Genomic DNA, 24,313 nt, shown 5'->3' on the forward strand with positions numbered 1-24,313 from the left:
GAAGCTGTCAGGGCTGGAGATTAAAGTCATCTTTGAGGAGTGATCTGGAAAAGTAGGCCTCGGAGGTTTCAATGTGCAGTATTTTCTTGGCCACCCCAGATGAGTGTTTCTTCCTAAGATGCTTAGGAGAGATAATTGATTTTATACTTGAAACGTTTAAGTGCCAATGCAGGTTCTTGAAAAGCTCAAAGGGACACGAACAGCTGATTGGGTATTATTGCTGGTAATGACATCTATCAAACCATGGCATGATTTTTTAGCAGATGTATTTATTGTAAACATATCGTTCGAGGCATCGGTGGTTTCCTCCCTCCATTCTCTACATCCCAGTCTTAGAGGCAGCCTCATTCTGATGAGTTTCACTCACAACAAAAACTGCCTTTTGTGTATTGATCATCTGCACTGCCAGGCACTGAAGCATCGCTTCCTTTCTGTTGCTGTGTGTGTGTAGGAGGTAAAGGTGGCAATATCTCTCCAGCAATTCTAACTTCATAGTTAAATCTGCTGTGCATGCTTCTATTTTGTCACTGCAGTGACTTGTTTAACTGTGTACTGATGAAAGAATAATTTGTACTTACTACTTGTCCTGCTGTTTTAATTACTGTGAGCTATAAATACTCAGTTCACATGAATGAAACAAACTGTGCATGCTTCAGAAATAACTTCTGTTTGTCTCCAGTGCATATGTTTCTTGGTTTTTGAAGAAAGTAACAAGACAAGGATGAAAATGCTTTGTATTTACTTCTATATTTATTTGTTTTCTTTGGAAGTTTGCTAGAGTTACGATGCTGCCTATGTAATGGGAACTAAGGGCGTTGTGATGTCATTCAGATTTACTGTGTTTTCATACTAAGATTTTATGATAGATGGGGTAAATCACTCTTTAAAATAAGAATATATGTGAATTTAAAAATAAGTTTTTAACTTTAACTCATTAACTTATTTAAACTCATAGTGTGATCTTTTTTTTTTCCACTTAGGAGATCACAAATAGGTCTTTACTAATATATTGCCTCTCATCCCAGTATAGGAGAAGCCTAGAGAGGTGCTTCCTTGCTTTGGCTTCCATTGCTCAGTGTTTCAGTGGTGACAGCATCGTTCTTGTGCTGTGTTACTCAGAAAGCTCGTACCAGTACAGCTACACAGACGTTGTTCTCATAAAACTTCTGGCTGCTGTGCTCCTGCTTTCATCTGTGCCCCCTTTTTATTGTGGAAGATTTGTACTATTTCCAAAGCCTTTGCATGCACGGACCCCCCGTCCATCAGCAACTCCCACCCACACAACTGAGGAGCGTTGCTGGGCCTACGAGCTTCTCAGGGGTGGAACCTTCTGTGTTGGATGAGCTCTGCCTCTGATTAACTTCAGAACTGATCATCTTTCTTGAAAACCTTTTCAGTGTCAACACCATCATGTTGACATCTCCATACTTGAATGGTTTCAGCTACTGCGTGTGTTACTGAGCATCTAGTTCTGCCATTGCACTTCCCAGCTGTTGCCTTTCTTGCCTGAGGATGGGTGGGTGTGCAGTGAGCTGAAGGACTTGCTGATTTTCTGCAGGGGAGCAGTGAAATTGTTTAGGCACACATTAGAAGATGACCTTTTGTCCTCTTTTGTGTTTTACAATTGCACTGTCAGCATTCCTCATAAATCTGGATTCCCTTGCCTAGTAGGTGCCTCATATTAAGTTGTTTCCTTATAGTTATATAGTTATAGTAATGGAGGAGTGTTATCAAGAACATGGATTTACAGCTGCCAAACATCTTCCAGCATGATGTGGTTACCAGCAGGGGTAGGTGCGAGACTTAAGGAAGAGCTGGTTGAGTCTGCTTAAGGGCACTCATTCACATCGCTTTCAGATTGAGGTCTGTGTTTCATTGGACAGCAGAAATGGTATCCCTTAAGAGAACTGCTTCTTTTTGAGTACTTCCTCAGATCTCAAGTGTTTTCCAGTATGTGCATCTACAGATATTAAACATTACACTGACGAGAGATTCTTCTCAAAAGGATTAATCAATGAGCTTCTTTTGTAGGTCAGAAGAGGAGAGACATGGAGAACATCACAACGTTGATGGAAACTTTTTAGACTTGGAACTTAATGTTGATTTCTGCCTTCTAAAATAAATAAATGACATATTAACGAAAAAAAAGTAAAAAATCAGCCAGGTTCATGAAGCCTTTCTGTTCTTTTTTTTCCCTACAGAAATGGCAGGATATTATTAAGGAAGTCAAGTTCCTCCAAAGAATAAAACACCCTAACAGTATAGAATACAAAGGCTGCTATTTGCGGGAGCATACAGCATGGGTAAGCATTGCTGCACTCTGTGCTTTGGGCCTTGGTTAAGGGTGCTTTAAGCTATCTCCAGCTGACTCCTAGGAGGGACCTGAACCCTTATGTTGCACAGACTTACATAAGTACAGGCAAAGACATTACAGATGCTGAACAAAATTAAACATAGTTTCTGAAAAACAAGATTTAGGGAAGTTTTCCCCTTAACTTGCAGAGTAAGGTGATGGTGCTGTTACTCTGCAGTGCCCAGCTCAATGGGCTGAGTATCCAAAATAAAGAGGAACTGGTGGCAATAAAAAATCTTTATTACTTTTCTTACTTCAAAGTGAAGAATCATATTGTACTGTCCAGAAGATGAGCCTGGCAACTTTATCAGATACTTAGAGATGACTAAACAAAGCACTTGGTATTGCCACTGAATGTTAACATCTCAGTGCTGTGCAGGTTGACTTGATGTGCTCCAGAAGTAAGTGTTCAGTTGTATCTTAATGGAGTAGAATCCTTATAAACAAACAAAAATCCCAACCCCCAAGCTAAAGTTTGTATGAGACTGTATAAAAATGCGTGTGTAGGAATAACTGCATTTGGTTATGGAGGGGAAACACCTTGTCAAACTCATTGTGATTTAGCACCTCGCACTGACAAAGTCTTTTTATATGCTAAATAAATCAAATAGTTGAAGTACTGATTTAAGTTATTAGTAGTGTTCCTATATCACCTTCGATAAACCAGTAGGACAAAATTTTAGCTTCTTTCCTTTTTTGGCTTCGGATTTGACAGGAACAAAATTGTAAGTAAATCCCTAAGTAGCCCCTTAATACTCTGATGAGCTTAAGTGCAATTTAGCATTCGCATTGAGTACGTGAATGTAAAGTAAGATGTGTAATACAATACATAACTGGCTGGAAAATGCTCTTGCCTTCCTTTGAAGTGTTGGTGCTTGGTGTCTTACACAAGAAGGCTGTGCTAATTCCAGCTAGAGCTGCCCTTGTGCGAGGGGTCAGTGGTCGGATGGGCTTATGTTATAAGTAATGCTTGCATTGTTATAGCTGAGCACTGTTGATTTCCAGCTAAGTTTAGCATACAATCTGTGCTAGGATTTTTTCTGGTGACTCTAAATGCCATTTCATTATTGTTTATTATAGGTTTGTTTTTCAGGGACAGTAATTTGGTGCTTCTGGTGGATTCAGTATATTCTTAAATATTTTTCTTCCTTTTTTTTTATATGAAAGCAGCTTATCTAAACATATGGAGGGTGATAAAGGGCATTCTGTTTTCAGTAGATGTCAGGTTGAGGTTGAAGTCCTGTACCACCTCCTCTTCCTCCTTGCTGGGCACAGGGCAGACTGACTGCAGGCTGCGTTGTGTGCACCAATAATTATTTCCATCTCTATTAAGAGATTTTCTAACAACTATTTTGATTTCTTCCATATACAGCTTGTTATGGAATATTGTTTAGGATCAGCATCGGACTTACTAGAAGGTACGTCACACGTGCTTGTTTGACTGAAAATCAGATCTTTTGTTAAATGGCTGCTTTTCTATCAAGCTTCTTGAAGTGAGGTTTCAGAGAAATGTGGGTGTCCAGTGAGCTGTTCATTGCCTTGGCTTGTCAGCAACAGTTCAGGACCAGAAGCTGAACTGTTTGGGAGTCACTTGTGCTGCTCCAGTTTAGTTATCCATGTGTGAATTGCCATAAGTTAGATCCCAACTCCTAGAACTTTCACTGACGGAAAACTGAGTGGTGAGTTCCCAACTGATAGTTGGGAAAGTAGTCACAGAACAGACAGGAATGTGGCAGCTTTGGGGCAGTCTCTTGTTGGAATATAGGTGCTGTTTTAGAGTGGAAGATTGCATCTGATTGTAGATTATTTTATTCTGGGAACTACGTTTAAACTGAACGTTTGCTTCTCTATCTGTACCTCGTAAAATTAAGTTTTAGTATTTTATCTGCGTTTACATTCTTAATGGTGCTCACTTGTATGCTGCAAACTACATTGTTTTCTTTAATATTGAATTTCAAATAAATTCTTTCCCGAAGTTCATAAAAAGCCATTGCAAGAAGTGGAAATAGCAGCAATTACCCATGGTGCTCTCCAGGGATTAGCATACTTACATTCTCACAATATGATCCATAGGTAAGTGGTTATACTTTTACTGTCTCATAGACTTGTGGATAATTTACCTCAATGATTGTATTCTATCCATCCCAAACTTAATAATTGTAAGCAGAGAGATTTTCTTTTTGCAGTGGTTGTGTATGAGGCTCCTCTAGGTGTGCCATTAGACGTAGCTGAAATTTTAAGCTGATTTTTGAGACAAGCTAGGCTCAACGATCCAGAGCAATGTTCAGCTGTTAGCCCAGAGATTAAAGGTTTTGTCTTTGGAAGAAATGTGGGTGTTTTTCAGATTGAATATGTGAGTTGTTGTTGCGTTTTGTGATCTCTCCTGTAGAAGATTTTCTGTTTTGGAGAGGAATTATACTGACATTTGTATTTTCTCTAACCAGAGATATCAAGGCAGGAAACATCCTGCTGACAGAGCCAGGACAAGTGAAACTTGCTGACTTTGGATCTGCTTCCATAGCATCTCCTGCCAACTCATTTGTGGGGACGCCATATTGGTAAGCCAAGTGTTTCAAGCAGTTCTGGAGCTGTGAAGTGAAAGGATCATTTGCTGGGTATTTAATATATTTGGACTTTACTGGAGCTTTGCGATCCTCTAGCTGTGATAGTGATAGAATGTACTCTGCAAAAGAGATTATTTGGTAATCAGGTTCCAACTTTAAGGTTGTGATTCCTTGTATTTGTAGTAATAAAAATGCTTTGTTGTTCTCCTTACCCTGACTTTAAGTGGTGGGGGTGGGATTTAATCATCTGTAATATATTTTAATCATTCCCCTCAGTGGCTTTAACAATTCCACGTGTTCTTACCGAATCTGGCTCTTGGAATAACTGAAGTGTTTTTACTTTCATAGGAAAGGCCAGGTTCATTGAACAAAACCCTTTGCAGATCCCTTGTATGCTTTTGATCTCTTACACCGAATCTGTGGTGTTTACACTACCGCATGCTATAATGATTTCACCACAGTTGGCCAGCCAGCTAAACTGTTGGAAATGTGAGAGGGCAAGGTGGTGGTGATGCTTGTAAATGGAGAGCTGGACAAAATGCATCATGCAGCCTCCCCAGAGGCTTGCACTAGAGTGGGTGCCCAGCTGAGTGGCATTCTAAGCTCCATCCATGTACCAACTGGTCCTTGGTCCCATTGTGCCATGTTCATGCCTGATATCTTGGGGAATGATTTGGTGTTGGTGGTTGAAATCAGTGCAACGTTCTGTTTCATTGAAGTGCTGCTGCTGATAACATGCTCTATTGCACAGAATTTGACGAGTATTGATTTCCTGTTTTAGGATGGCCCCAGAAGTGATTTTAGCCATGGATGAAGGGCAGTATGACGGCAAAGTAGATGTTTGGTCTCTTGGAATTACCTGTATTGAGTTAGGTAAGTTATTTTCTTTGAAAAACAAACAAACTATAAAACGTGGTTATTTAATACCTTGAACTTAGTTGAATTACGGTGCAGAGGAGTTATGCTTCCTTGTCTAGAACTGGGGGGAATTTGGGGCTTGAATTTTAGAGAATAGAACCAGGTATGCTTTACAGAATTCAGGACTGAGGCTCCAATTTGGTATGAACTGGGGCAGCGTTTCCATTACCCAAAGGAAAAAGAGTTGCACAAAGAAAATAGCTGAGCTGTATCATGAAGGTGTTCACGTTCTGTGGGGAAGGTTGATCACTTATGAACTGAAAAACAGTCCGCTTGCTGAACAGGTTTTGCAATGGACCATTGAACGTATCAATGTGAAAGCAGTTAGTGGTGTAAATTGATGTTATTTCCATGAAATTTTAGGCTGTGTTAATGAGACCTGTGATAATAGGGAATTTGGGTTAAGTGAACAGTTTCAAAGCTATATGCAGCACATTTTGTCACTTGCAAATAAATTTGGCTAGAAAATACCTTTTACTTAAAGTGGAACAGCAATTGAGGACTGTGTTAGTATGGCATTCTGTTTAAATTTAATGCAGGACATTATCTCAGAACAAAAATACACTGAGTGAAGCACAGCACACTGTGCTGCTCAGCCCATGGGATCCGCTCCCTGGGAGCACTTAGCTGGGAGCTGTAGGGATATGGGGCTGACTCCACTCTGTTCCCAGGGGCTGTCCTGGCAGCCCTGTCACATTGCATTGCTCATAGTCCAAAGACCTCAATGCAGGAGCAGCCTGGCTGGGCAGCAGGAGCTCTCAGGAACACACTAATCCATGCGAACTGCACAGTTTAGCTAAAAATGCTGCCTGACATTCCCAACTGTCAACTTCGTTTTCTTCCAGGACATGAAATAGATTTCTTTCTTCAGAGCAGAGATTTTTGTTGTTGTTGTTGTTGTTGCCAATATAAAGCAAGTTCAAGGGGTGTGACTGTCATGACAGAATGCTGCTCATAGTGGACCGAGGAGATTTGGCTGGATGCAGTGCTCCAGGAATGCACTGAGCTCATGGCCACCACACCCCCGGGTGCCGTACTGCACGCTGCATTCTTGCAGTATGAAGCTCTGGGCTCTGTGTATGGCTCCTGGCTTAGTGGAGGTGAGGCTAGGTCAGGGTGATGGAGTGTTACAGGCTGGGTTGGTGTGGGTGTCTCAGTTGTGCTGCTTTGAAATGAGCGTGGAAAGGAGGCAGGAAAATGAGACATTTAATAATTTTCTCAAGTTATTGCTTAGTCTTAGAAATAGCCCTCACTGAAGACTCAGTTTTGCTGTTTCTTGAAGATTTATGTTCTTTTTAAGAGGAAAAGAGATAGGGGGAACAGTCAGTTCAAGTCGTTAAATGGACAATGAGTTTGACCCTGAGTAGAGGCAAGTGGTTATCTAACAGCTTGGGCAAGGGCAGCTGCCACATCCGAGCCCTAATTCTTCAATTTACTATTTATCCAGAGTCTATAGGGCCTGCTTTGTTCCCTGACAGCTATGAGTTAACCAGGATCTCTGGTACATGAGTTAGACTGCTGCTATTTGGCTCAAAAGGCATAATAATAATAATAATAATAATAATAATAATAATAATAATAAATATCCTCCCCCCCTTTTTTTTCCCCCTATTTTTCTTTTTCAGGAAAGTTTTCTGTTGCATTTTCCCTGCTGTAGGAATGTCCTCATGGCCTGAGCAGCTTCTTTGGAATGTTTATAGTGAGGCTGAGCTTTATAGGTCTACCCTATAAACATTCTGATGAAGCTTCAGTTTTGTTGTTACAGTGAGATCATCTCCTTCCTCATTAAGCTTTCATGCTGTGTCAGTCCATAAGAGTAACACAAGCTTGAAAGAGAGAAGAGCCAAAGAGAATGCAACTCTCAAAATAGTATAAGAGTTAGGCTGCTACTGACTTCCTGCCCGCTGCTTAGTCAGTTCAGTGTGATCTGATGGCTGCTGTAACCAGATTTTCTTCATCACTTCTATTGCAATGTCCTGGTAGAATAAGAAATTTGTTAGCTTTTCTAGCAGCTGTGGTGGTTTGGTTTTTAGATAATAGTAATAATAATAATAAAAGAGTGGGTGACACCAAAGCAAGAATGCTAATGGCTGAACGCTGAGTATGGATCTCGCTGTTAACTTACTCCTATTTTAGAACATTAAAATGAGTCAGAGAACTCAACTATGATAAATCACATAGTTTAGAAACTCAAGAGGACGAGGCATCTGATCTTCAAAGCTCTTTCATCTCCTGCAGCAGAGACCAATGGCACAGGGCACGTGCCAACATATCTGCCTGATTGCAGGGTTGGGCTGGTGTTCAGCAGCAGTGATTCTGCTGATGTGGGTTTCTTGTTAAAGGGATGTAAACTAAGAGATGTAAAGGAGCGAAAAACACTCTGCTGTCTCCCTACATAAATGTCATTTTCTTTTTTGTCCAGCGGAAAGGAAGCCTCCTTTGTTTAATATGAACGCAATGAGTGCCTTATATCACATAGCGCAGAATGAATCCCCTACACTACAGTCTAATGAATGGTGAGTATTACTGAGGGAGGAATGTTGTAGGGAAGTGCTGTAAATGGAGTGCTTTGTCATGCTGAGTTCCTGAAATGGCTGGATTCCTATGGGGAAGATGTGAGCCGGAAGGTTCTTATTAGCCTCACTGTACACCCTACATATGAAACTGACCAATCACTAAACATGCATTTTAGACTGTAGAATGCAGGAGAAACAGGACGAGCTGCTGGAAGAACGGAGGATCCTGTCATAAATTCAATTAATGGGCCAGTAAACTTGTGCAGCTCAGAGGCTGGCCAAAAATGTGGTTTTCTGTGTTTTGTTTTGTGTTTTTTTGGGTGTATTTTTGAATCCCAAACCACACTGGCAGTTCCTAAGTCTCCTTTTGCTGAAGTTTTGCTCTGTGAGATGAAGACGCTGCTTGGATGCGGCAGATGCACCAACTTCAGAAGAATGAATCACAGTAGCAACATTTTGTGCCTCCCAGCCTCAGCGGCTCAGTTTTGAACCAGCAAACACAGTCAGTTTATCTGAAGGGTTCAAAACTTCCTGATGATGTTTTGCTGAGCTGCGGTCCCAGGCCTTTAACATAATGTGTTGTGCCTTATCTTTTAGAGCTCTTCTTCTCCTGCAGAGGTTTTCTGGTGAGGCCATTTCACAGCCTGGTGCTTGACAACACGTTCAGCTCATTTTATGCTCTTTATTTTTTTTTCCCGACAAAAAAATAGAAAAGCAAGAATTTAATGTATTGAAAAATGGAGGCAGCAAAAGGCCACGTTATATGGTGGGGAATTGGGTGGGAAGGGGAAAGAAGGAAAGTCTATCTGTGGCTCCGATAGGCCTTGAAGAGTCGGTTCAGGATGGAATTTGACAGAGGTGCTGCTCGCACGGAAAGAAGTGGGTGGCTGTTTGTGTGCAGCACTTCCGCAGCTCTTGAGTTCCCCCATGATTTTACATTCTTAAGCCAAAGCATTCTGTGGCAGCTGAGGTTCCAGGAATGTCCTGCTGGTAGCTGTGGGCGCCGTCGGGGATGTCAGAGGGTGTTGTATGGAGCGGTGGGTCTGGGTGATTGCTCCTCACAGCACCCAGATGTGCTGGGCTCAATGCTGGGCTGCTCACTCAGGTGGATGTTTTCCCCTTTCCTTGCCACAGGTCTGACTATTTCCGAAACTTCGTAGATTCTTGCCTCCAGAAGATTCCTCAAGACAGGCCTACATCAGAGGAGCTTCTCAAGGTGGGCTTTGCTTGTCCTTTGTTTCCCACCTGATACTAGCAAGGTGACGTTCTTCTGTCCCACCTGCAGTAGTAGGTTCCATTTACCAATGCTCTGCTGGTTATCCCCACTCCCTTTGAGCCAAGGAGTGTTGCAACTTTCCCATTGCTGGGGCAGTTCCCCAGGTGATTCTCCATGCCAGCCCTGTTTTCGGCATAAAAGAACACTCCAACAAGTGGCACTGGATGCCCATCAGCTTGTCAGGGGGTGTCAGTTTCTTAAGCTCAGTCTATCCTTCCAGTGATTATAATTAATCCTGACAGAGCTGCTGTGCATTAGTTAACAAATACCTTTCTTTATTCCCCTCTTTACTCCATGCTATATATACCTCTCAAGGCTTTTTATCCTCTCCCATCACCTGTGTGCTTTGCGTGTAGAAATTTGCTGTTCTAATGGTTATCCCTGGGGCAAGAAGGCATAGCAAAGGTTTTCTTCCCCGTACTTTCCATTGGCATCTGCAGATTTTCTCTTGCTTTATTTCTTTGCTTTTTTTCCCCCTTCATTTTTCCTCCTGTATGTTACAGATGCTTCATTTTTCCTTGCTCTTGTCTAGAAACACTCTGTGTGATGGATAGTCACAAAAAGCTGAGGTGTTCCCTCAGTCAGTGCTGCTCACACAGCAGCTGGAACGCCAAAGTTCTTTCTTCTAAGTGTGACTTTGGGTTTCCTGTAGGGGCATCCCAAGTTCTGCTGACTTCTCCTCCTCCTGCTGCTCATGGCATTATTTTGGGGTTTTTGACCCCAGCCACATTTCTGCTAAGCAGCCACGTTTTTTGCTTTGCCTGAAAATGGATGCTATTTTATTTTATTTTTTTTACTTAAATGGTTCTGAGAAATTTTGCCTCTTTAAAAATGGTGAATTCTGAAAGAAAAGTGCAATTACCCGGGGAAGGATTGGTGTGGGAGTGCAGTCCTGCCATTTCAGGGTTGTGCAGATTGGTTTTATTTTGAGCAGTGTGCTGCAATTAAAGAGAACACTGATGGAAATTAAGCGTTTGTGAATGTATTCCTTCCACATCTATAGCCTGAAACAGCTGCGTGCCACTCTAGAGGGACAGGTAGGAAATGTGACGCGTTGGAAATGGCGATACAGTCATCCAAAGGAACAAAATGAAACTAGTGGTGGTGTTGATAATGACTTGTGCTTGCACAGCACATTTCATCTGGAGACTGGAAAAGCTGCATCTGACATACATAGAGGAGAATTGTTTTACCTGTTGGCAAAATGTAGCTACCTTTGCAGTGAGATGCATGTTGATTTGCAGCCTATTTTATGACTCACAGCTGCGTGCTGAATATCTGATTATCCAGCTAAGCAAGGAATGGGGTTTTATACTGAGAGCTGGCCGATATGCTATTATTGACCATGTGGTTAAAGATATTAACCATCTCAGACTTGAAGTGTTTCTACGTTATTTGCTGCTCACTCTCCACTGAGGATGATGTAGTTGGAGATGATGTCTTGAACTACATCAACAGCTAAAGAAGACTGATTTTAAACAGAGCTGGTTTTCCCAGTGTGGGATATACCTTTTTTGTTTGTTTGCTTACTTCCTGTTTGTTTGTTTTTTTATGTTATTTTTTGGTGGTTGTCTCCCATCAGAAAACAATCATTCTAAAATCTGTCTGGACCGTGAATTCTAAACATGTGCCATTTAGTTGTGAGGGTATTCTCCTCCTGTGCAGGAAGGAGATCTAACAAACCCAACTGGAGCTCATAATGGTCATATCCTTTAAGCACTGGGAGGTCACTCACCTATTTGTGTGTTCTGCAGCACATGTTTGTTCTTCGGGAGCGGCCTGAAACAGTGTTAATAGACTTGATTCAGAGAACAAAGGATGCTGTGAGAGAACTGGACAACCTGCAGTACCGTAAAATGAAGAAGCTCCTCTTCCAGGAGGCACATAATGGCCCCGCAGTTGAAACACAGGAGGAGGAAGAGGTGAGAGGAAAAAATGTGAATGTCATTGCTGCACCAAGGAAAGATGATGTCGTGTAAATAACCATAACTCAGATACTGCTGAAACGAATGGAGGCTGTTTACACACGTGGCTACAAACTCTGCCTTCCTGTCTGTTCTTGGAGTGAAGCCTACCTCAGGGCACACGCAAGGACAAGCAGAAGATGCCCAGTACTGGCAAGATGCTGTGCTGTTTGCCCGTGTGTGAACAGCTAACTTCCAGTTGTGCAGAGTTTCCCTTGCTTTGGCTGTGTGCACAGGGCTATTGGTAATCTTTTGTGTACACCTGGAGGATGTTCTCCTCACCCTCAAGGCAGAAATTTGTACTTGCTTCAAAAAAAAACCAAACAACCACGCACAGGAATTCACTTTTTGTCTTTCTCTGGGTGGAAGCTGCAGTCACCGTGTGCAGGCTCCAAATTGCAGAGTCCAGTTCTGTCATCTACAGATTATGTGACATGCAGGGTCCCCAGATGAACGCTTACTGAGGTGATGCAGAGTCAGAACAGCTTCTGGTGACACACTGGGGCTGAGTCGTGATGGAGTTCAGCTTGTTAACAGGCTTGCAGTTGAAAAGAGTCTGACATCAGCCAGTTAATCTTGACAAGGGTGATTCTTTCTCTCCTCAGCATCCCACAAGAGAAATGCTTCATGACAATGCCTGGAGGGTGGGAACTGCTGTGACATGGCAGGTAGATGCCTGTGTAAAGGAATAGAATGAGCATATAGTCTAGTAATGGCCTCTGATAGAGCTGTAAGGGATTTGGATTTTCTTGATGTATTTTTTTTATTGATTTAATTTTTTAAATAATTCCTTCCTGCTAGGAACAAGATCATGGTGTCGGCAGGACAGGAACAGTGAACAGTGTCGGAAGTAATCAGTCCATTCCTAGCATGTCTATCAGTGCCAGTAGCCAAAGCAGTAGTGTTAACAGTCTTCCAGATGCCTCGGATGATAAGAGCGAGCTGGATATGATGGAAGGGGACCACACGGTGATGTCAAATAGTTCTGTCATTCACTTAAAGCCGGTAAGCATGGGATTTTTGGCTGGATAACTTCGAGAATGTGAAAAGGGAGTGGGTTTGGTTGGTTCAATGGTTAAAAAGTAATGGAGTGCTTCCTATACTAAGTCATTATTTGAAGCTCCTGATATCGTGTCACAAATGCATTAAATTGCATTGGAAAATTTGGAAGGTTTATATAAAAATCACGTATTTCTTTTGATTTAGTAACAATTATTTTACTAATTGTTTTCAAAATCGTTTGCTACATCATGAGGACTTGCAATGGCAGTTGTGAATAGGATTATTCAGTGAATGCCCTTATCTTGCAGAGTTCTGCTTCTGGGGGCAAAAAGATGCGAGGCTTTCCCCTTCTAGTTACTGAATTCTTAAATCCAAGGCCATGGTGGTGCTTGAAATCTCCTGAAGCACCCAGCTTCCCAGCACCTGATTTGGGTATTTGGGTATAAGGCAGTGCAGCTCAGTGACCATGGCGAGCTGCAAAGTCACTTTGACTACCCTACCTCTGTGTGAAGAAGGATAATGCAGTGTGTCGCTGGGATCCGTGCTGCCCTCCCTGCAGATGGGTTATCACACATGTTCTCAGCCCAGTAACGTTTCCCCAGCTAATGATAGGTGTGGTCGGAATGTTTTGTTCTTTACCCAGATATGCAACAAAGACACAGGTATTTCCTTGGGGAGTTAATTAGTATATCGTATCTCACTCCTAATTGTGCTGCGGTGAATGACAAAGTAAGAATGTGGAATACACCGTGACAAACTTTAGGATTTGCTTTGAGGTATTTCTGTAGTGGGTGTAATGACAATCATCCTCTGTCTTTCAGGGTTGCAGAGATGTTGTTTTTGTCTCTGTGACTTGATATAATCTACTTGATAGCTTTTATGTTTTCTTGAAGTAAACTCTAGTACTCAGTTTTCTGTTTTCCATTTATTTTTCTCATTTACAGCACTAATTAGTAATTTTCCTCCCGGTAATAAAATTGCACAACAGAATCTCCAAATTAAAGACCCTAGATCACGGCTCCCATTGCAGTACATTCCTCTGTCCAGCCCAATGAGTCTAAAACGGATCTGCTTTCTTTTCCTTTAAATGCCTTTTGAATCAGAAACAAAAATCTTTAGCAATTGGGATTCTTATTCTGTCGTGTTTATGTTTGTTGATAAGGAGGAAGAAAACTACAGAGAGGAATCGGATCCTCGAACGAGGGCATCAGAACCCCAGTCTCCTCCCCAAGTCTCCCGCCACAAGTCTCATTATCGCAATCGAGAGCACTTTGCTACTATACGCACAGCGTCGCTGGTACGTCACAGTCTTCATTGGGATGAGATTGTGCAGGAAGGCGATGCCTTCAGGATGGCTATAGGAAACAGCTGAGAGCTTTCGGGACCGCAGCAGAATATGAGCTGTGTTCATTGACTGCAGTGTTATCACCGAGATAGTAGAATGCGGGTTGATTAAAAAATGCAGCACCTGGGCAGGTGTGATTTGTGTGCAGTGGGTGTTTACAGTGCTGGTAGGCTTAGCAGAATGCAGGAAGCAGTTTGTAATAGTAAGCTGGCTTTAGTTTCTTATGCGTATTGTGTACATTTATGTGTGTTTCTATATACACATACATAGTGGGCTAAGGAGACATAATCTAGTATATAGCTGTATAACGTTTGTATACTTTTCCTGCTGGAGCCCATATGAGCTTATCTTCTGCTGCAGAATTCAGTTTTCAGTTTGCTCTGCTGCCACTGGGACCCGTGGTGGTCATTACAAAGAAAAGCCAAACAATCCACATCTCTTCACCGAATAGTTTTCTTTTGTGGTCAGAAGAGTGCTAAAAATCAGATGAGGAAGCATTAAGTTCCTTTGCCCCAATGTGGTTATCTTCCTAGGTGACAAGGCAAATGCAGGAGCATGAACAAGACTCTGAACTCCGAGAGCAGATGTCTGGCTATAAACGTATGAGGCGGCAACACCAGAAGCAGCTGATGGCATTAGAGAATAAACTGAAGGCAGAGATGGACGAGCATCGCCTCAGGTTGGACAAAGATCTTGAAACTCAGCGTAACAATTTTGCTGCAGAAATGGAAAAGCTAATTAAAAAGCACCAAGCAGCCATGGAAAAAGAGGTAGGAGATAACAGTTTAGCAGACTAGTCTTTATTTGTTAATTGCTTTGAATTGTCCACTTCACCTCGCTGATGAACAGATGACATTGTAGTCTCTTACATGTCTGTTTTCAGGAGCCAAGCAAATTGCTAATTAGAGAAAGGCTAATACATCACCTCCTTACACTAAGGGGTTTTTGTAACTAGAGGAAAGGTATGTCCTTCATCGCAGTACGTTGTACTAAATGCTGGTGTACTGACCCCAGGGAAAATGCCGTGAGGGTTTTCCTTTCTTTTGCCTTGTACGTGCTGTCAGTTACTGACTGCCATCAAGTGTTATGGAGGCAGATGAGCCTGCAGAGAAATGTGCCAGCTATGCTTCAAGGCTCAGTGTCTGGTTGCTTACGGATATGGGGATTTTTATGCTTTTAAATAATTGACAATGAAGTGGAGCCGCCTATGGAGATTATTATTGATTTATTTGTTCATCTTAGATCTCTTGGTGGAGGGCTAAGGATGTAGTTGGCCATAAGGTGTTGACTGCGTTAGGTAGGAATAGATGAACAGAATTGAGAGAGTGAAGCACTGAAAAAGGACTCCTGCTGATGGATTGGGGGGGTGGAATGAGAAGAGTTTGAGGGCAGGATCCTGAGGCTTGTGCTGAGAGAGTCATGGTGAGTATTGTTGTTGCTGTATCGTGAGTTCCAGGTCTCAGGGTTAAAATGGAACATGAGCTATAATTGATCAGGCTTCGGAAACTGATCTGCTTCTGGATTTGCTGTAGGCTAAAGTGATGGCCAATGAAGAAAAGAAATTTCAACAGCATATTCAGGCCCAGCAGAAAAAAGAACTGAACAGTTTCTTGGAGTCTCAAAAGAGAGAATACAAACTCCGTAAGGAGCAGCTGAAAGAGGTAACTCATCTGCAACGAGCAATGTGAACCAACAGTGAGGTGTACTGCAATACACTGCAAGAGTGGTAAATGTTCAGAAATGACAAGAAAAAAAACCCAGCAGAGCAGTAAAGGTGACCTATAGCTTATTTTTAAAGGAAAATACCTGCAAAAACACTTAGTAATTTTAATGGGGAAAGCAGGCTAATAGTTCAGTAATCGCTGTATCGCAGTGAAGACCGTGGCCTCTGTGAAATGCAGAGAAATGGTAGAATCAAACTTCCTGGTTCTTTTTATGGAGTGGATGAAAGTGTAGGCACTATAAATAATGTTTTGGAAAGAGCCATTTAGTGCTTGACCATCAGCTGTGTGACGCAGCTTTGGAATGCTTTCCAGAGGGGAATATTCCCAAACGTAGACATTTCCTGGGAGAAAAAGGCCAAAGAACAGCAGAGTCAAGAAAGATCCAACAGAAGGTGTAGTAGAGTCTTAGACAGAGAGATGGGCAGTAGATCACAATTCAGTAAAACCTGCTGGTATACAGAAATTATGTCTCTTACTTCAGCTGAAGCGTGCTGCAGCAAACTTAGTTACCCTATGAGCATCTCTAGTGTGCAGTTTGAGCAAGCAGATTCTTTTCTGAAACATGCCTTAAGCCATGTGTTGAACTTAAAATGGCCAATGAAAATTAAAAACCAAAGCTGTGAGTTGTCCCCAGGTTTTCCCTTAGATACGTGATGTGATGCATTTACAGAAGCTCAGATAGTTCGTAGCACAAGAAAACCACATGGAATGGCTTTGTCTGAAGTGTGGTCTATTAGGCCAGGCCTAATAGGTCCAAGGCCAGGGAGCTCAATGCAGCTATTCCACAATTAATTACCTGACTCTTACCAGGAGCTGAATGAAAACCAGAGCACTCCAAAGAAGGAGAAGCAGGAGTGGCTCTCCAAGCAGAAGGAGAACATCCAGCATTTCCAGGCAGAGGAAGAGGCCAACCTGCTGAGGCGTCAGCGGCAGTACCTGGAGCTGGAGTGTCGCCGCTTCAAGAGGCGGATGCTGCTGGGCCGCCACAACCTGGAGCAGGACCTGGTTCGGGAGGTAAGAGAGCAGGCAGAGATGGGAGCTGGAACCGTGTGTGTGTTGTGTACCTTGCAGAGTACCTGCTGCCCAACTTCAGTCTCACTCTGGAGTTAATTACCAAATAGGAGGTGTTTTTTTTTAGTAAAATAGTGGCTGGATTTTTGGGTATTTTTGCAATAATTTAGAGTAAAATGTTCAAATTAGGGTCCTATTTCATGAGAACTGTCAGATCCTAAAGGCCAACAGATGCAATAATCAGTTCTTTCCAAAAAATGCTTACTGTGAATCCACCTTGAAAAGTGAAACGAGGAAGGAAAATGCCTGGGGGCAGAGAGTCCTCCACCTGATAAAGTATAGGGGCTCTGTGCTCAGGTGGCTCAGAAAGGGAGAAATGCCCTTGTGAGCAAAGTAATGTCACATTAAGAATGTGAATCCAAGAAAATAGTCTTGGTAAACCCCCCCCCGCCTCTGTCACCCTTTAGGAGTTAAACAAAAGGCAGACCCAGAAGGACCTGGAGCACGCCATGCTGCTGCGTCAGCACGAGTCCATGCAGGAGTTGGAGTTCCGCCATCTCAGCACCATCCAGAAGATGCGCTGTGAGCTGATCCGGCTCCAGCACCAAACCGAGCTCACCAACCAGCTGGAGTACAACAAGCGCCGGGAGCGGGAGCTGAGGCGTAAGCACGTCATGGAGGTGCGGCAGCAGCCCAAGAGCCTGAAGGTACTGCGTGGTGTGGGAGCGAGCGGCACCAAGGGGCTGCTGCTGCTGGTGGTGGTGGCTCATCGCAGCCCGCTTCTGGTTTGTGGTGTGTGCAGGTCCAAGGGGCTGTGGAGCTCATTCGTTTGAAGGGGTTCTGTGTGGATACCTCTATACCACGGCTGGTATGTTAGTAGGTGTGAAGGACACCAGCCAGCTGCGGTGTCCTCAGGGAGCTCCTTGTGCTGACCTTTGCCTTGATGTGCTCTCATAGGTTACTTGCCCAGCTCTTCAAGCTGAAGTGGTTGGCCAGAATTTCAGGGCCTCTGTAATTGAGGTTCTTACTGATTTTGTTGTAAGCTTCATCCAGAGAATGGTTTATTCTGAGGTGTCTAAGCATGGTGTATGAAGTTTTCACATAGCTGCTGGTACATTTCCTTTGAGGAGGAGGCAGGCTTTCTTCCACGCAGCACTCAGCTATGCCAAAATGAGTGTATGGCATACTGAGCTTGGGAATTCTTTGTTGTTCTAGATCTTCCTGCTTTGTATTTCACATCTGACTTAACCTGCAGTTGGTGCAAACTGTCTTCTTGCAGAGGAAAAAAAAAACCACTTGAGAACAGAACTTCAGCAAGAAAAGAAAAGAATGTGATTTGCCAGTATTAGAATAATATTAAATGGTGAAAACCTGGCTTGTGAGTACAAGGGACCATCTGATCACTGTTGAGAATCTCCAAGGATATAGTGTATAAATAGCGGATGACTTCACAGTGAAGCTGTGCTGCACTCTGAGCTGAATAAAACTGAACCAGCTGCATTAGGTTGATCCTTCTGAGATTAGCATGAATGAGTTCTGCCTCCCCAAGGTGATGCGGTGCAAACACGAGTGGGCAGCACGTCCATGTTCACTCCCTGCTGGCAGCAGGGCCAACAGAACCACAGCTCCCTCCAGGCTGCAGAGCTGCCCTCTGCAGAGCATCCAACCCCGTCCTTTTTCCAGCAAGGACAGGGCTGCAGCGTTTTGGCAGGAAGCATGGAAAGCTTGTGCTGTGCCATGCATGGCTGTTGTGCGATTAGCAGAGGATTTCAGGCTTGAGCTGCCAGTCCTGCACCTTGTGTAGAATTGCACAGGATTCGCCCTTCAGTAGAAAGTGCTCTGTTATGATTTTGAGTGTTTTAATTGTGATGAAACCCCCTTTTGCTGGTGTTTCACAACACCGGGTCAAAATGATCTTGTCAGAAGGCTGCCTGGAAATCTTACCCCTCCCTTCTGTTTCCTGTTGTTGAAGCCTTTGGGTTGGAAGGCTGTAAACAGCCTGGTGGTGTCCAAGTGAAACTTCATGGAATGTGAGGACAAAACAGTGTGCTGATGTTTGCTGTGGTCTTTGGTGGGGACATGTGAGCACCTGTAGACACTTCCTTGAGGGGAAGGGAGGATTATTCCCCCTTCCTTCAGGAGGGGAATAACTTACCATGAACTTAGAGTACAAGTGATCTTTTCCTCTCCATTATATGTGTTTTGTTTGATTGAAGTCTGTCTTGTTTTCTGCATCAGTTTCACAAGATGGGCCTGTTGGTTTATACAACAAGACTTGCTGATGTCTGGAGTTGGGCTGGTTTTGTTTGCTCCCAATGGATCTTTCTGCATAGCTACAGGTGCTGCATTTATCACCTGCCCTGCTGAGCCCAGAGTGAGATCCAGGAGCAGGCAGTGCAGGGGCTGACAGCAGACACACGCATGTACCTGCAGTGCTGCTTCAGGTCCCAGAGCTCCTCCAGTTTATTCAGGGACAGAAAGCTGCTCCTGTGCTGTTTCTGCTCCAGGCGTGCTAGGATTTGACTGTGGTGTGAGTGGACCAGGCCGTGTACTGACTGTGCTGATGTGGTTGGTTTGATTTGTTTTTGTGCTTTGTTTGTCTTACCATGGGGGATGTGACTATCAGTCAGTTCACCACCACCACTCATCACTCCTGAATTTGTTTTGGTTTAGTTAGAAGTATCCCTGCCAGCCCTCCTTCCTTTTCATGGCCTCTGTGCTTTTGGCAGATGCTGTCCCTTCCAGGCTGCTCTGGAGGCAGGTAAGGCAGGAAGGTGGAAGAAAGACAGAAAGAATGTATCCGAGGCCACACAGCTAAGTCAGGTTCAGATACTTTGTCCTAGATTGGTGTCTCTCAGCCCCATGTGCAATAACAAAGTTGTATCTCTGCACTGTACTGAGATGCTGCAAGCACAAAAGGAAAACGCAGCCTCTGTTGGGACTGGGGAATGGTGTTGTTCACTAGGCTGGCACAACAGCAGTGCTGATGGTGGTATATATATCTTCAGGTGTTTAATCTTTCCCAGCCATTTTCGAGTATCTTTATGAAAACTGGATTCTTAATATCAGGAGTTGGAACCCATCCGATCTTCATCAAACTCCCAATGGAAAAAGCGTTTCTCTTTTTCCCTGTCCCTTCCCATGCACCAGATCTGCTTCTTTGCATGACATTAAGCGCCATTCATATATACGTGCCATATAAGCACAGTCACGTGTAAGTATGGCTTTTGGTGCTAATTAATATTAGTCCTGTCCCTCAAGAATTCTTCTTGAAAAGCAACAGCCAGGACTGGATCCAGTCCAGTGACAAATGTGAGGCTCTTTGTGCGGAGACAGCTGTATTTAGGCTGGAGCTTTGTTATAAAAGTGTCTCTATTGTAATTGTTTTGCACAGTGGCAGTGTCAAAGCAGCTGCAGCAGTAGTCATTGCCTCTTGTATATTTTGCTTCCCTCCTTGCACTGTAGATGTTATTATACATTTGTGGATTCTTGAACTCATATCCTTAATGTAATCCTAAATATCCATTTGAATGGATATTTCTCCCATTTGAAACATGCTGTTTTTTTCTTTGTTTGTGTCCCCTCCATCTTTCCAGTCAAAAGAACTACAGATAAAGAAGCAGTTTCAGGATACATGCAAGATCCAAACCAGACAGTACAAAGCACTGAGAAACCATCTGCTGGAGACCACGCCAAAGAGTGAACATAAAGCTGTCCTCAAACGGCTCAAGGAGGAGCAGACCCGGAAGCTGGCTATCCTGGCTGAGCAGTACGATCACAGCATTAATGAAATGCTCTCTACACAAGCTGTGAGTCGCCTCCGAGGGACCCAGGGTTCCTCAGCCAAATAGGGATGTTTGCATTTTAAGCAGTCTGTATCCTGACAGCAGGCTATCTGCTTCCTTGCTACGCACAGCACAGTCATTCCTCTGTATTTAAAATCTGCATTCAAATACAGAGGAAGGAGGTATTATTCCCGTCAGGCAGGTTGAAGCTGGAGCTTTTGTTGAAGGGATGCAAAGTGATGCATCTGTGTGGCTGAAAGACTGCTTTTTGCATGAAGTCTGACAGCATGGATGTCCCTGTTAGAGCATCATTAAATAATATGCAACTTGCTATTTTAAGTCATTTAGGTTTTGATTTATCAGTGATACCAACCAAAGCATGTCCCACTGGTGGAAAATGCTCAGTGAGTCATGGAGGAGTTCAGAGGTTTGACTGTAAATCTGCAGTAATGTTAAAAGTGCTCTGAAAGTTCTGTTAGCCCTTCTTCAAGGAATGACCATGTGAGCAATGCTTTGAGTCCTTGGTACAACTGAAATGTGCAGTTTTCTTTGCACTTCATGCATATCGTGTCCTGCTTATCACTCTGCACAGATTTGACACTGACACAGCAGGGTAGCTGGCCTAATTTACGTGAGGGAAGTTAAAAGTTCAGTGTTAAAACCGCTTTTAGATTGATGTCGTTTTTTTTGCCCTACGTCCTGCATTGGCAGGAATGCAAACTTAAGTCTCCTGCACACAGGAAATTTGATAATCCAGCTGAACAGAGCAAGAGACCTTTTCTTTGCCTCTAGGAAAAAAGGGGAGCTGTGAACTTTAGCACCTACAGCAGTCTGTTCTCTGCAGTACGGATCGTGGTTCCTGAGGCACCACTGCTCATCAGCGTCACTTGCATCAGCACTGTGGGCTCACTGTCACCAGTCTTTGTCACTATAGGTTCTCTGTTTGGTGAAACCAAGTACAATAGAGACCAATTGTATTGCTAAGAAAACAAAAGTCCCATCCCATTCTCTCCCTCTCCCTGCAGTCCTCCCCCAGAGTGTCATGAGTGGTTACCCCATAGTGAAACGTCTCTATTGTCTGCCTTTCCCAGCTGCGTTTGGATGAAGCACAGGAAGCAGAGTGCCAGGTTTTGAAGATGCAGCTGCAGCAAGAATTGGAGCTGCTGAATGCATATCAGAGTAAAATCAAGATGCAGGCAGAAGCCCAGCATGACCGGGAGCTGCGTGATCTTGAACAGAGGGTATCCCTCCGTCGGGCCCTCCTTGAGCAGAAGGTAAAATGGGCATGTGAGCACCCTTAGCACACTCCATCTTTCAGCACTGTACCTATCAAAATACAGAGAAATTGCTTTTTCCTTGCTGTGTGGATAAATGCAGAGATCATTTGGATATTTGTCTCTCTGGGATAATGGCTCAGTGACACAGACTAAACTTTCTGCCAGCTCAGCCATCCTCTGTGAGCAGATTCTGGCTCTCTGGCTGAGGCAGAGCTGCTTGAAGCATGCCAGAGCCAGGGGGAGCTGTGCCTCACTGGGCAGAAAGGGAAAGCAAATGGTTCTTTCTGTCTCTGAGCTGCAATTCAACATCCTCCGTTAGAAGAGGACGGACATAATGATCTAAAGTGAAGGTGTTGGCATGGTTTTAGCAGTAGGTATCTGGGGGAAAAAAAAACGTGGGGCAAAGTTAAAATGAATGGATTTGTGATTTGAGACCCTATATTTTCTGGTAATGATTTCTTTTACTGTCAGTGTAGAGACCAAGCTGCAGTTTCCCCATGAAATGTCACATGTTATAGAAAGGCTGGCTGTCAGCAGCCCGTAGCCAAGACTCACAAGCATGGGCAACCTGCTGCTCCCTGGATTTCAACTTGAGATGGCTATTGCATGTGTTGAGGTGCTCCTGGTTGAAGCATGCTTTTCTACGTGGTGCCAGATGCATGGGGTTTGTAGAAGTGCATGCACAAACCAGAGGAAGGGTAATGCAGCCATCAGTGAAAGGAAATATGCAGTCAGCCTTCCTGCTGTGAATTTTTCCCCTGTTGATTTGCTCTGGGGGTGCCAACCATCATCATTCACACAGCAGTTCTCAGCTTTGATGCCAATTGGCAGTTATTGATTTATGGCAATAACTCTGTGGCCTCGAGGTTCTTTGCGCTTAAATCCTCCCAGAGGCCAGCAGGTGATGCTTGACCCTGTTGGAGTAAAGCTGCTCCACCTCATGGTCAGCAGAGGAACATCTCCAAGAAGGCAGCACTGTGCTTTGGTCTCCTGCAAGCAGCTCAGTCTCTGGAAGAAACTGAATCTTCTGAATGCAAACTGGGTTCCTATGTGGCACCCACACGTGGGATAATCGTTTTTATATCCCATCTCTAGTTCTTCTCCTGTCCCAGCCCTGCTTCTAAGTGTATATTGGGCTGGGTGTGCATTGCCCTCTGGTGGTATGAACTGAAGGGAGCTCTGGAAGAAGTATGCCGCAGCAAGCCAAGCTCCTCACGTGCAGGATCAGCCTTCAGCTTCCATAGGTGGGAAGCCTTTATTTAGCCATATGTGCAGTGCTAACATGTTGATGATGATACAATCATGGACCAAAGGTGAGACAGTCGCTGGAATTACAGCAACTTAGTGGCAGCTCAAGGGAAGACACCTGGGTGCAAATGTGGATGCATCTTCCTTTTGAAAGGATATTCTTCTTAGGGAAGGGTGTTCTGACTTTGTCAGAGTTTGGAGTTGCTGGTGCTCTGGTGCAGGTTGCTCAGCGATGTCACCTGATATTTGTGTGCCTGTGCGAACTGAAGCTGTCTGGCAGCCAGAGCAAGGGCATGTATGTGCACAGGATGAATGTCTGACTTTATGTGCACAAACACATACACAGCCTGTGGCAAAGTCAGTCCCCAATGTTCAACAACAAACCAGATTCCAGAAGTTATCTCGTGCATAGGATTCTGCTTCCTTCTCAGCACAGTGTTCTTTATTTTTGATGGTGCACGTCACCATAGTAACTCAGCAGAGCGTGCATGTCTGACTTGGGCTCAGGAGGGAGTAACCAGCCCTTTCCATGCCCATTTTTAAGTGCCAGTGTCTGAGGCTCTGTCCGAGTTACACCCTGGTGCTGTTGTTTGTACTGTAGCAGTACTGAACTTATCCCAAGAAGGCCTTTAAAAGATTTACTCATTTCTTTTGCATGTGCCTCCAACACCTCATCTTCAGAGTCCCGTGTCCTGAGGTCGTTTCTAAGCAATGTCATTTTCACACAGGGTGTCAGGCGTGCCTGTCTGTGCAGCTTGGTTGCACAAAGTCCTGTTTGTTTCACTGGCACAAAGGCTGAGAGCTGTGTGCAGCCAGACATGCTGGAGAGCTGCAGTTCTGAAAGAGAAGGGGATTCCACTTGGATAAATTGCAGCGTTTGAAAGAGCTAACATTAGAGAAGGCAGCTTCTTCCTCTTCTGCCACTTGCAGGCCTGCTGAGCGCTGCATGGCTTTCAGCAAGAGTAAGCCAAGCTGCTCTGCAGAGTCCCAGAGCCGCTCACCTAGTGGCAAGAAACAAGCAAGTGGGTAAGGCTGCTTCTGAGAGCCTGAAATGGCTCAGGAGATGACTCACATGGGAGCAGATTGTTTCCTAAACTCCAGATGAAATCACTTTGCAGATTCTCTGACTAAGGCAAGAGGGTGCTTACCAGTACAACGCTCTGCCCGCTGCCTTCAGCACGGCCTGAGATATCGCCTGAGCTGCGTCACCGCTGACAGCAGATGCTAGGGAGCTATGCTGAAAGTCTTGCATATTGCTTTTTACCCTTCTGGACTTCTTCACTGAGGCCAAATGTTGCTTTTTCAGTGCTGGGCAAGAAGATAATGAAGA

At 43.9% G+C, this 24,313-nt stretch overlaps 1 protein-coding gene across 4 annotated transcripts in view; it reads left to right on the forward strand.

Annotated features, from left to right (window-relative positions):
• Window positions 1-24,313, forward strand: part of TAOK1 (TAO kinase 1) — a 58,357-nt gene that overhangs the window by 27,431 nt on the left and 6,613 nt on the right. For all 4 annotated transcript variants that reach the window (XM_072353707.1, XM_072353710.1, XM_072353708.1 and 1 more), the window contains exons 4-19: window positions 2,202-2,303; window positions 3,726-3,771; window positions 4,330-4,426; window positions 4,798-4,911; window positions 5,699-5,790; window positions 8,258-8,351; window positions 9,486-9,567; window positions 11,382-11,549; window positions 12,393-12,596; window positions 13,756-13,890; window positions 14,472-14,708; window positions 15,471-15,599; window positions 16,473-16,676; window positions 17,141-17,380; window positions 20,270-20,482; window positions 21,550-21,732. In XM_072353707.1, the coding sequence (XP_072209808.1) occupies window positions 2,202-2,303; window positions 3,726-3,771; window positions 4,330-4,426; window positions 4,798-4,911; window positions 5,699-5,790; window positions 8,258-8,351; window positions 9,486-9,567; window positions 11,382-11,549; window positions 12,393-12,596; window positions 13,756-13,890; window positions 14,472-14,708; window positions 15,471-15,599; window positions 16,473-16,676; window positions 17,141-17,380; window positions 20,270-20,482; window positions 21,550-21,732 (2,340 nt within the window). The remainder of the gene's footprint in view (window positions 1-2,201; window positions 2,304-3,725; window positions 3,772-4,329; window positions 4,427-4,797; window positions 4,912-5,698; window positions 5,791-8,257; window positions 8,352-9,485; window positions 9,568-11,381; window positions 11,550-12,392; window positions 12,597-13,755; window positions 13,891-14,471; window positions 14,709-15,470; window positions 15,600-16,472; window positions 16,677-17,140; window positions 17,381-20,269; window positions 20,483-21,549; window positions 21,733-24,313) is intronic.

Source organism: Excalfactoria chinensis, chromosome 19 (genome assembly GCF_039878825.1).
Source record: "Excalfactoria chinensis isolate bCotChi1 chromosome 19, bCotChi1.hap2, whole genome shotgun sequence".
Taxonomy (NCBI): Eukaryota; Metazoa; Chordata; class Aves; order Galliformes; family Phasianidae; genus Excalfactoria; species Excalfactoria chinensis.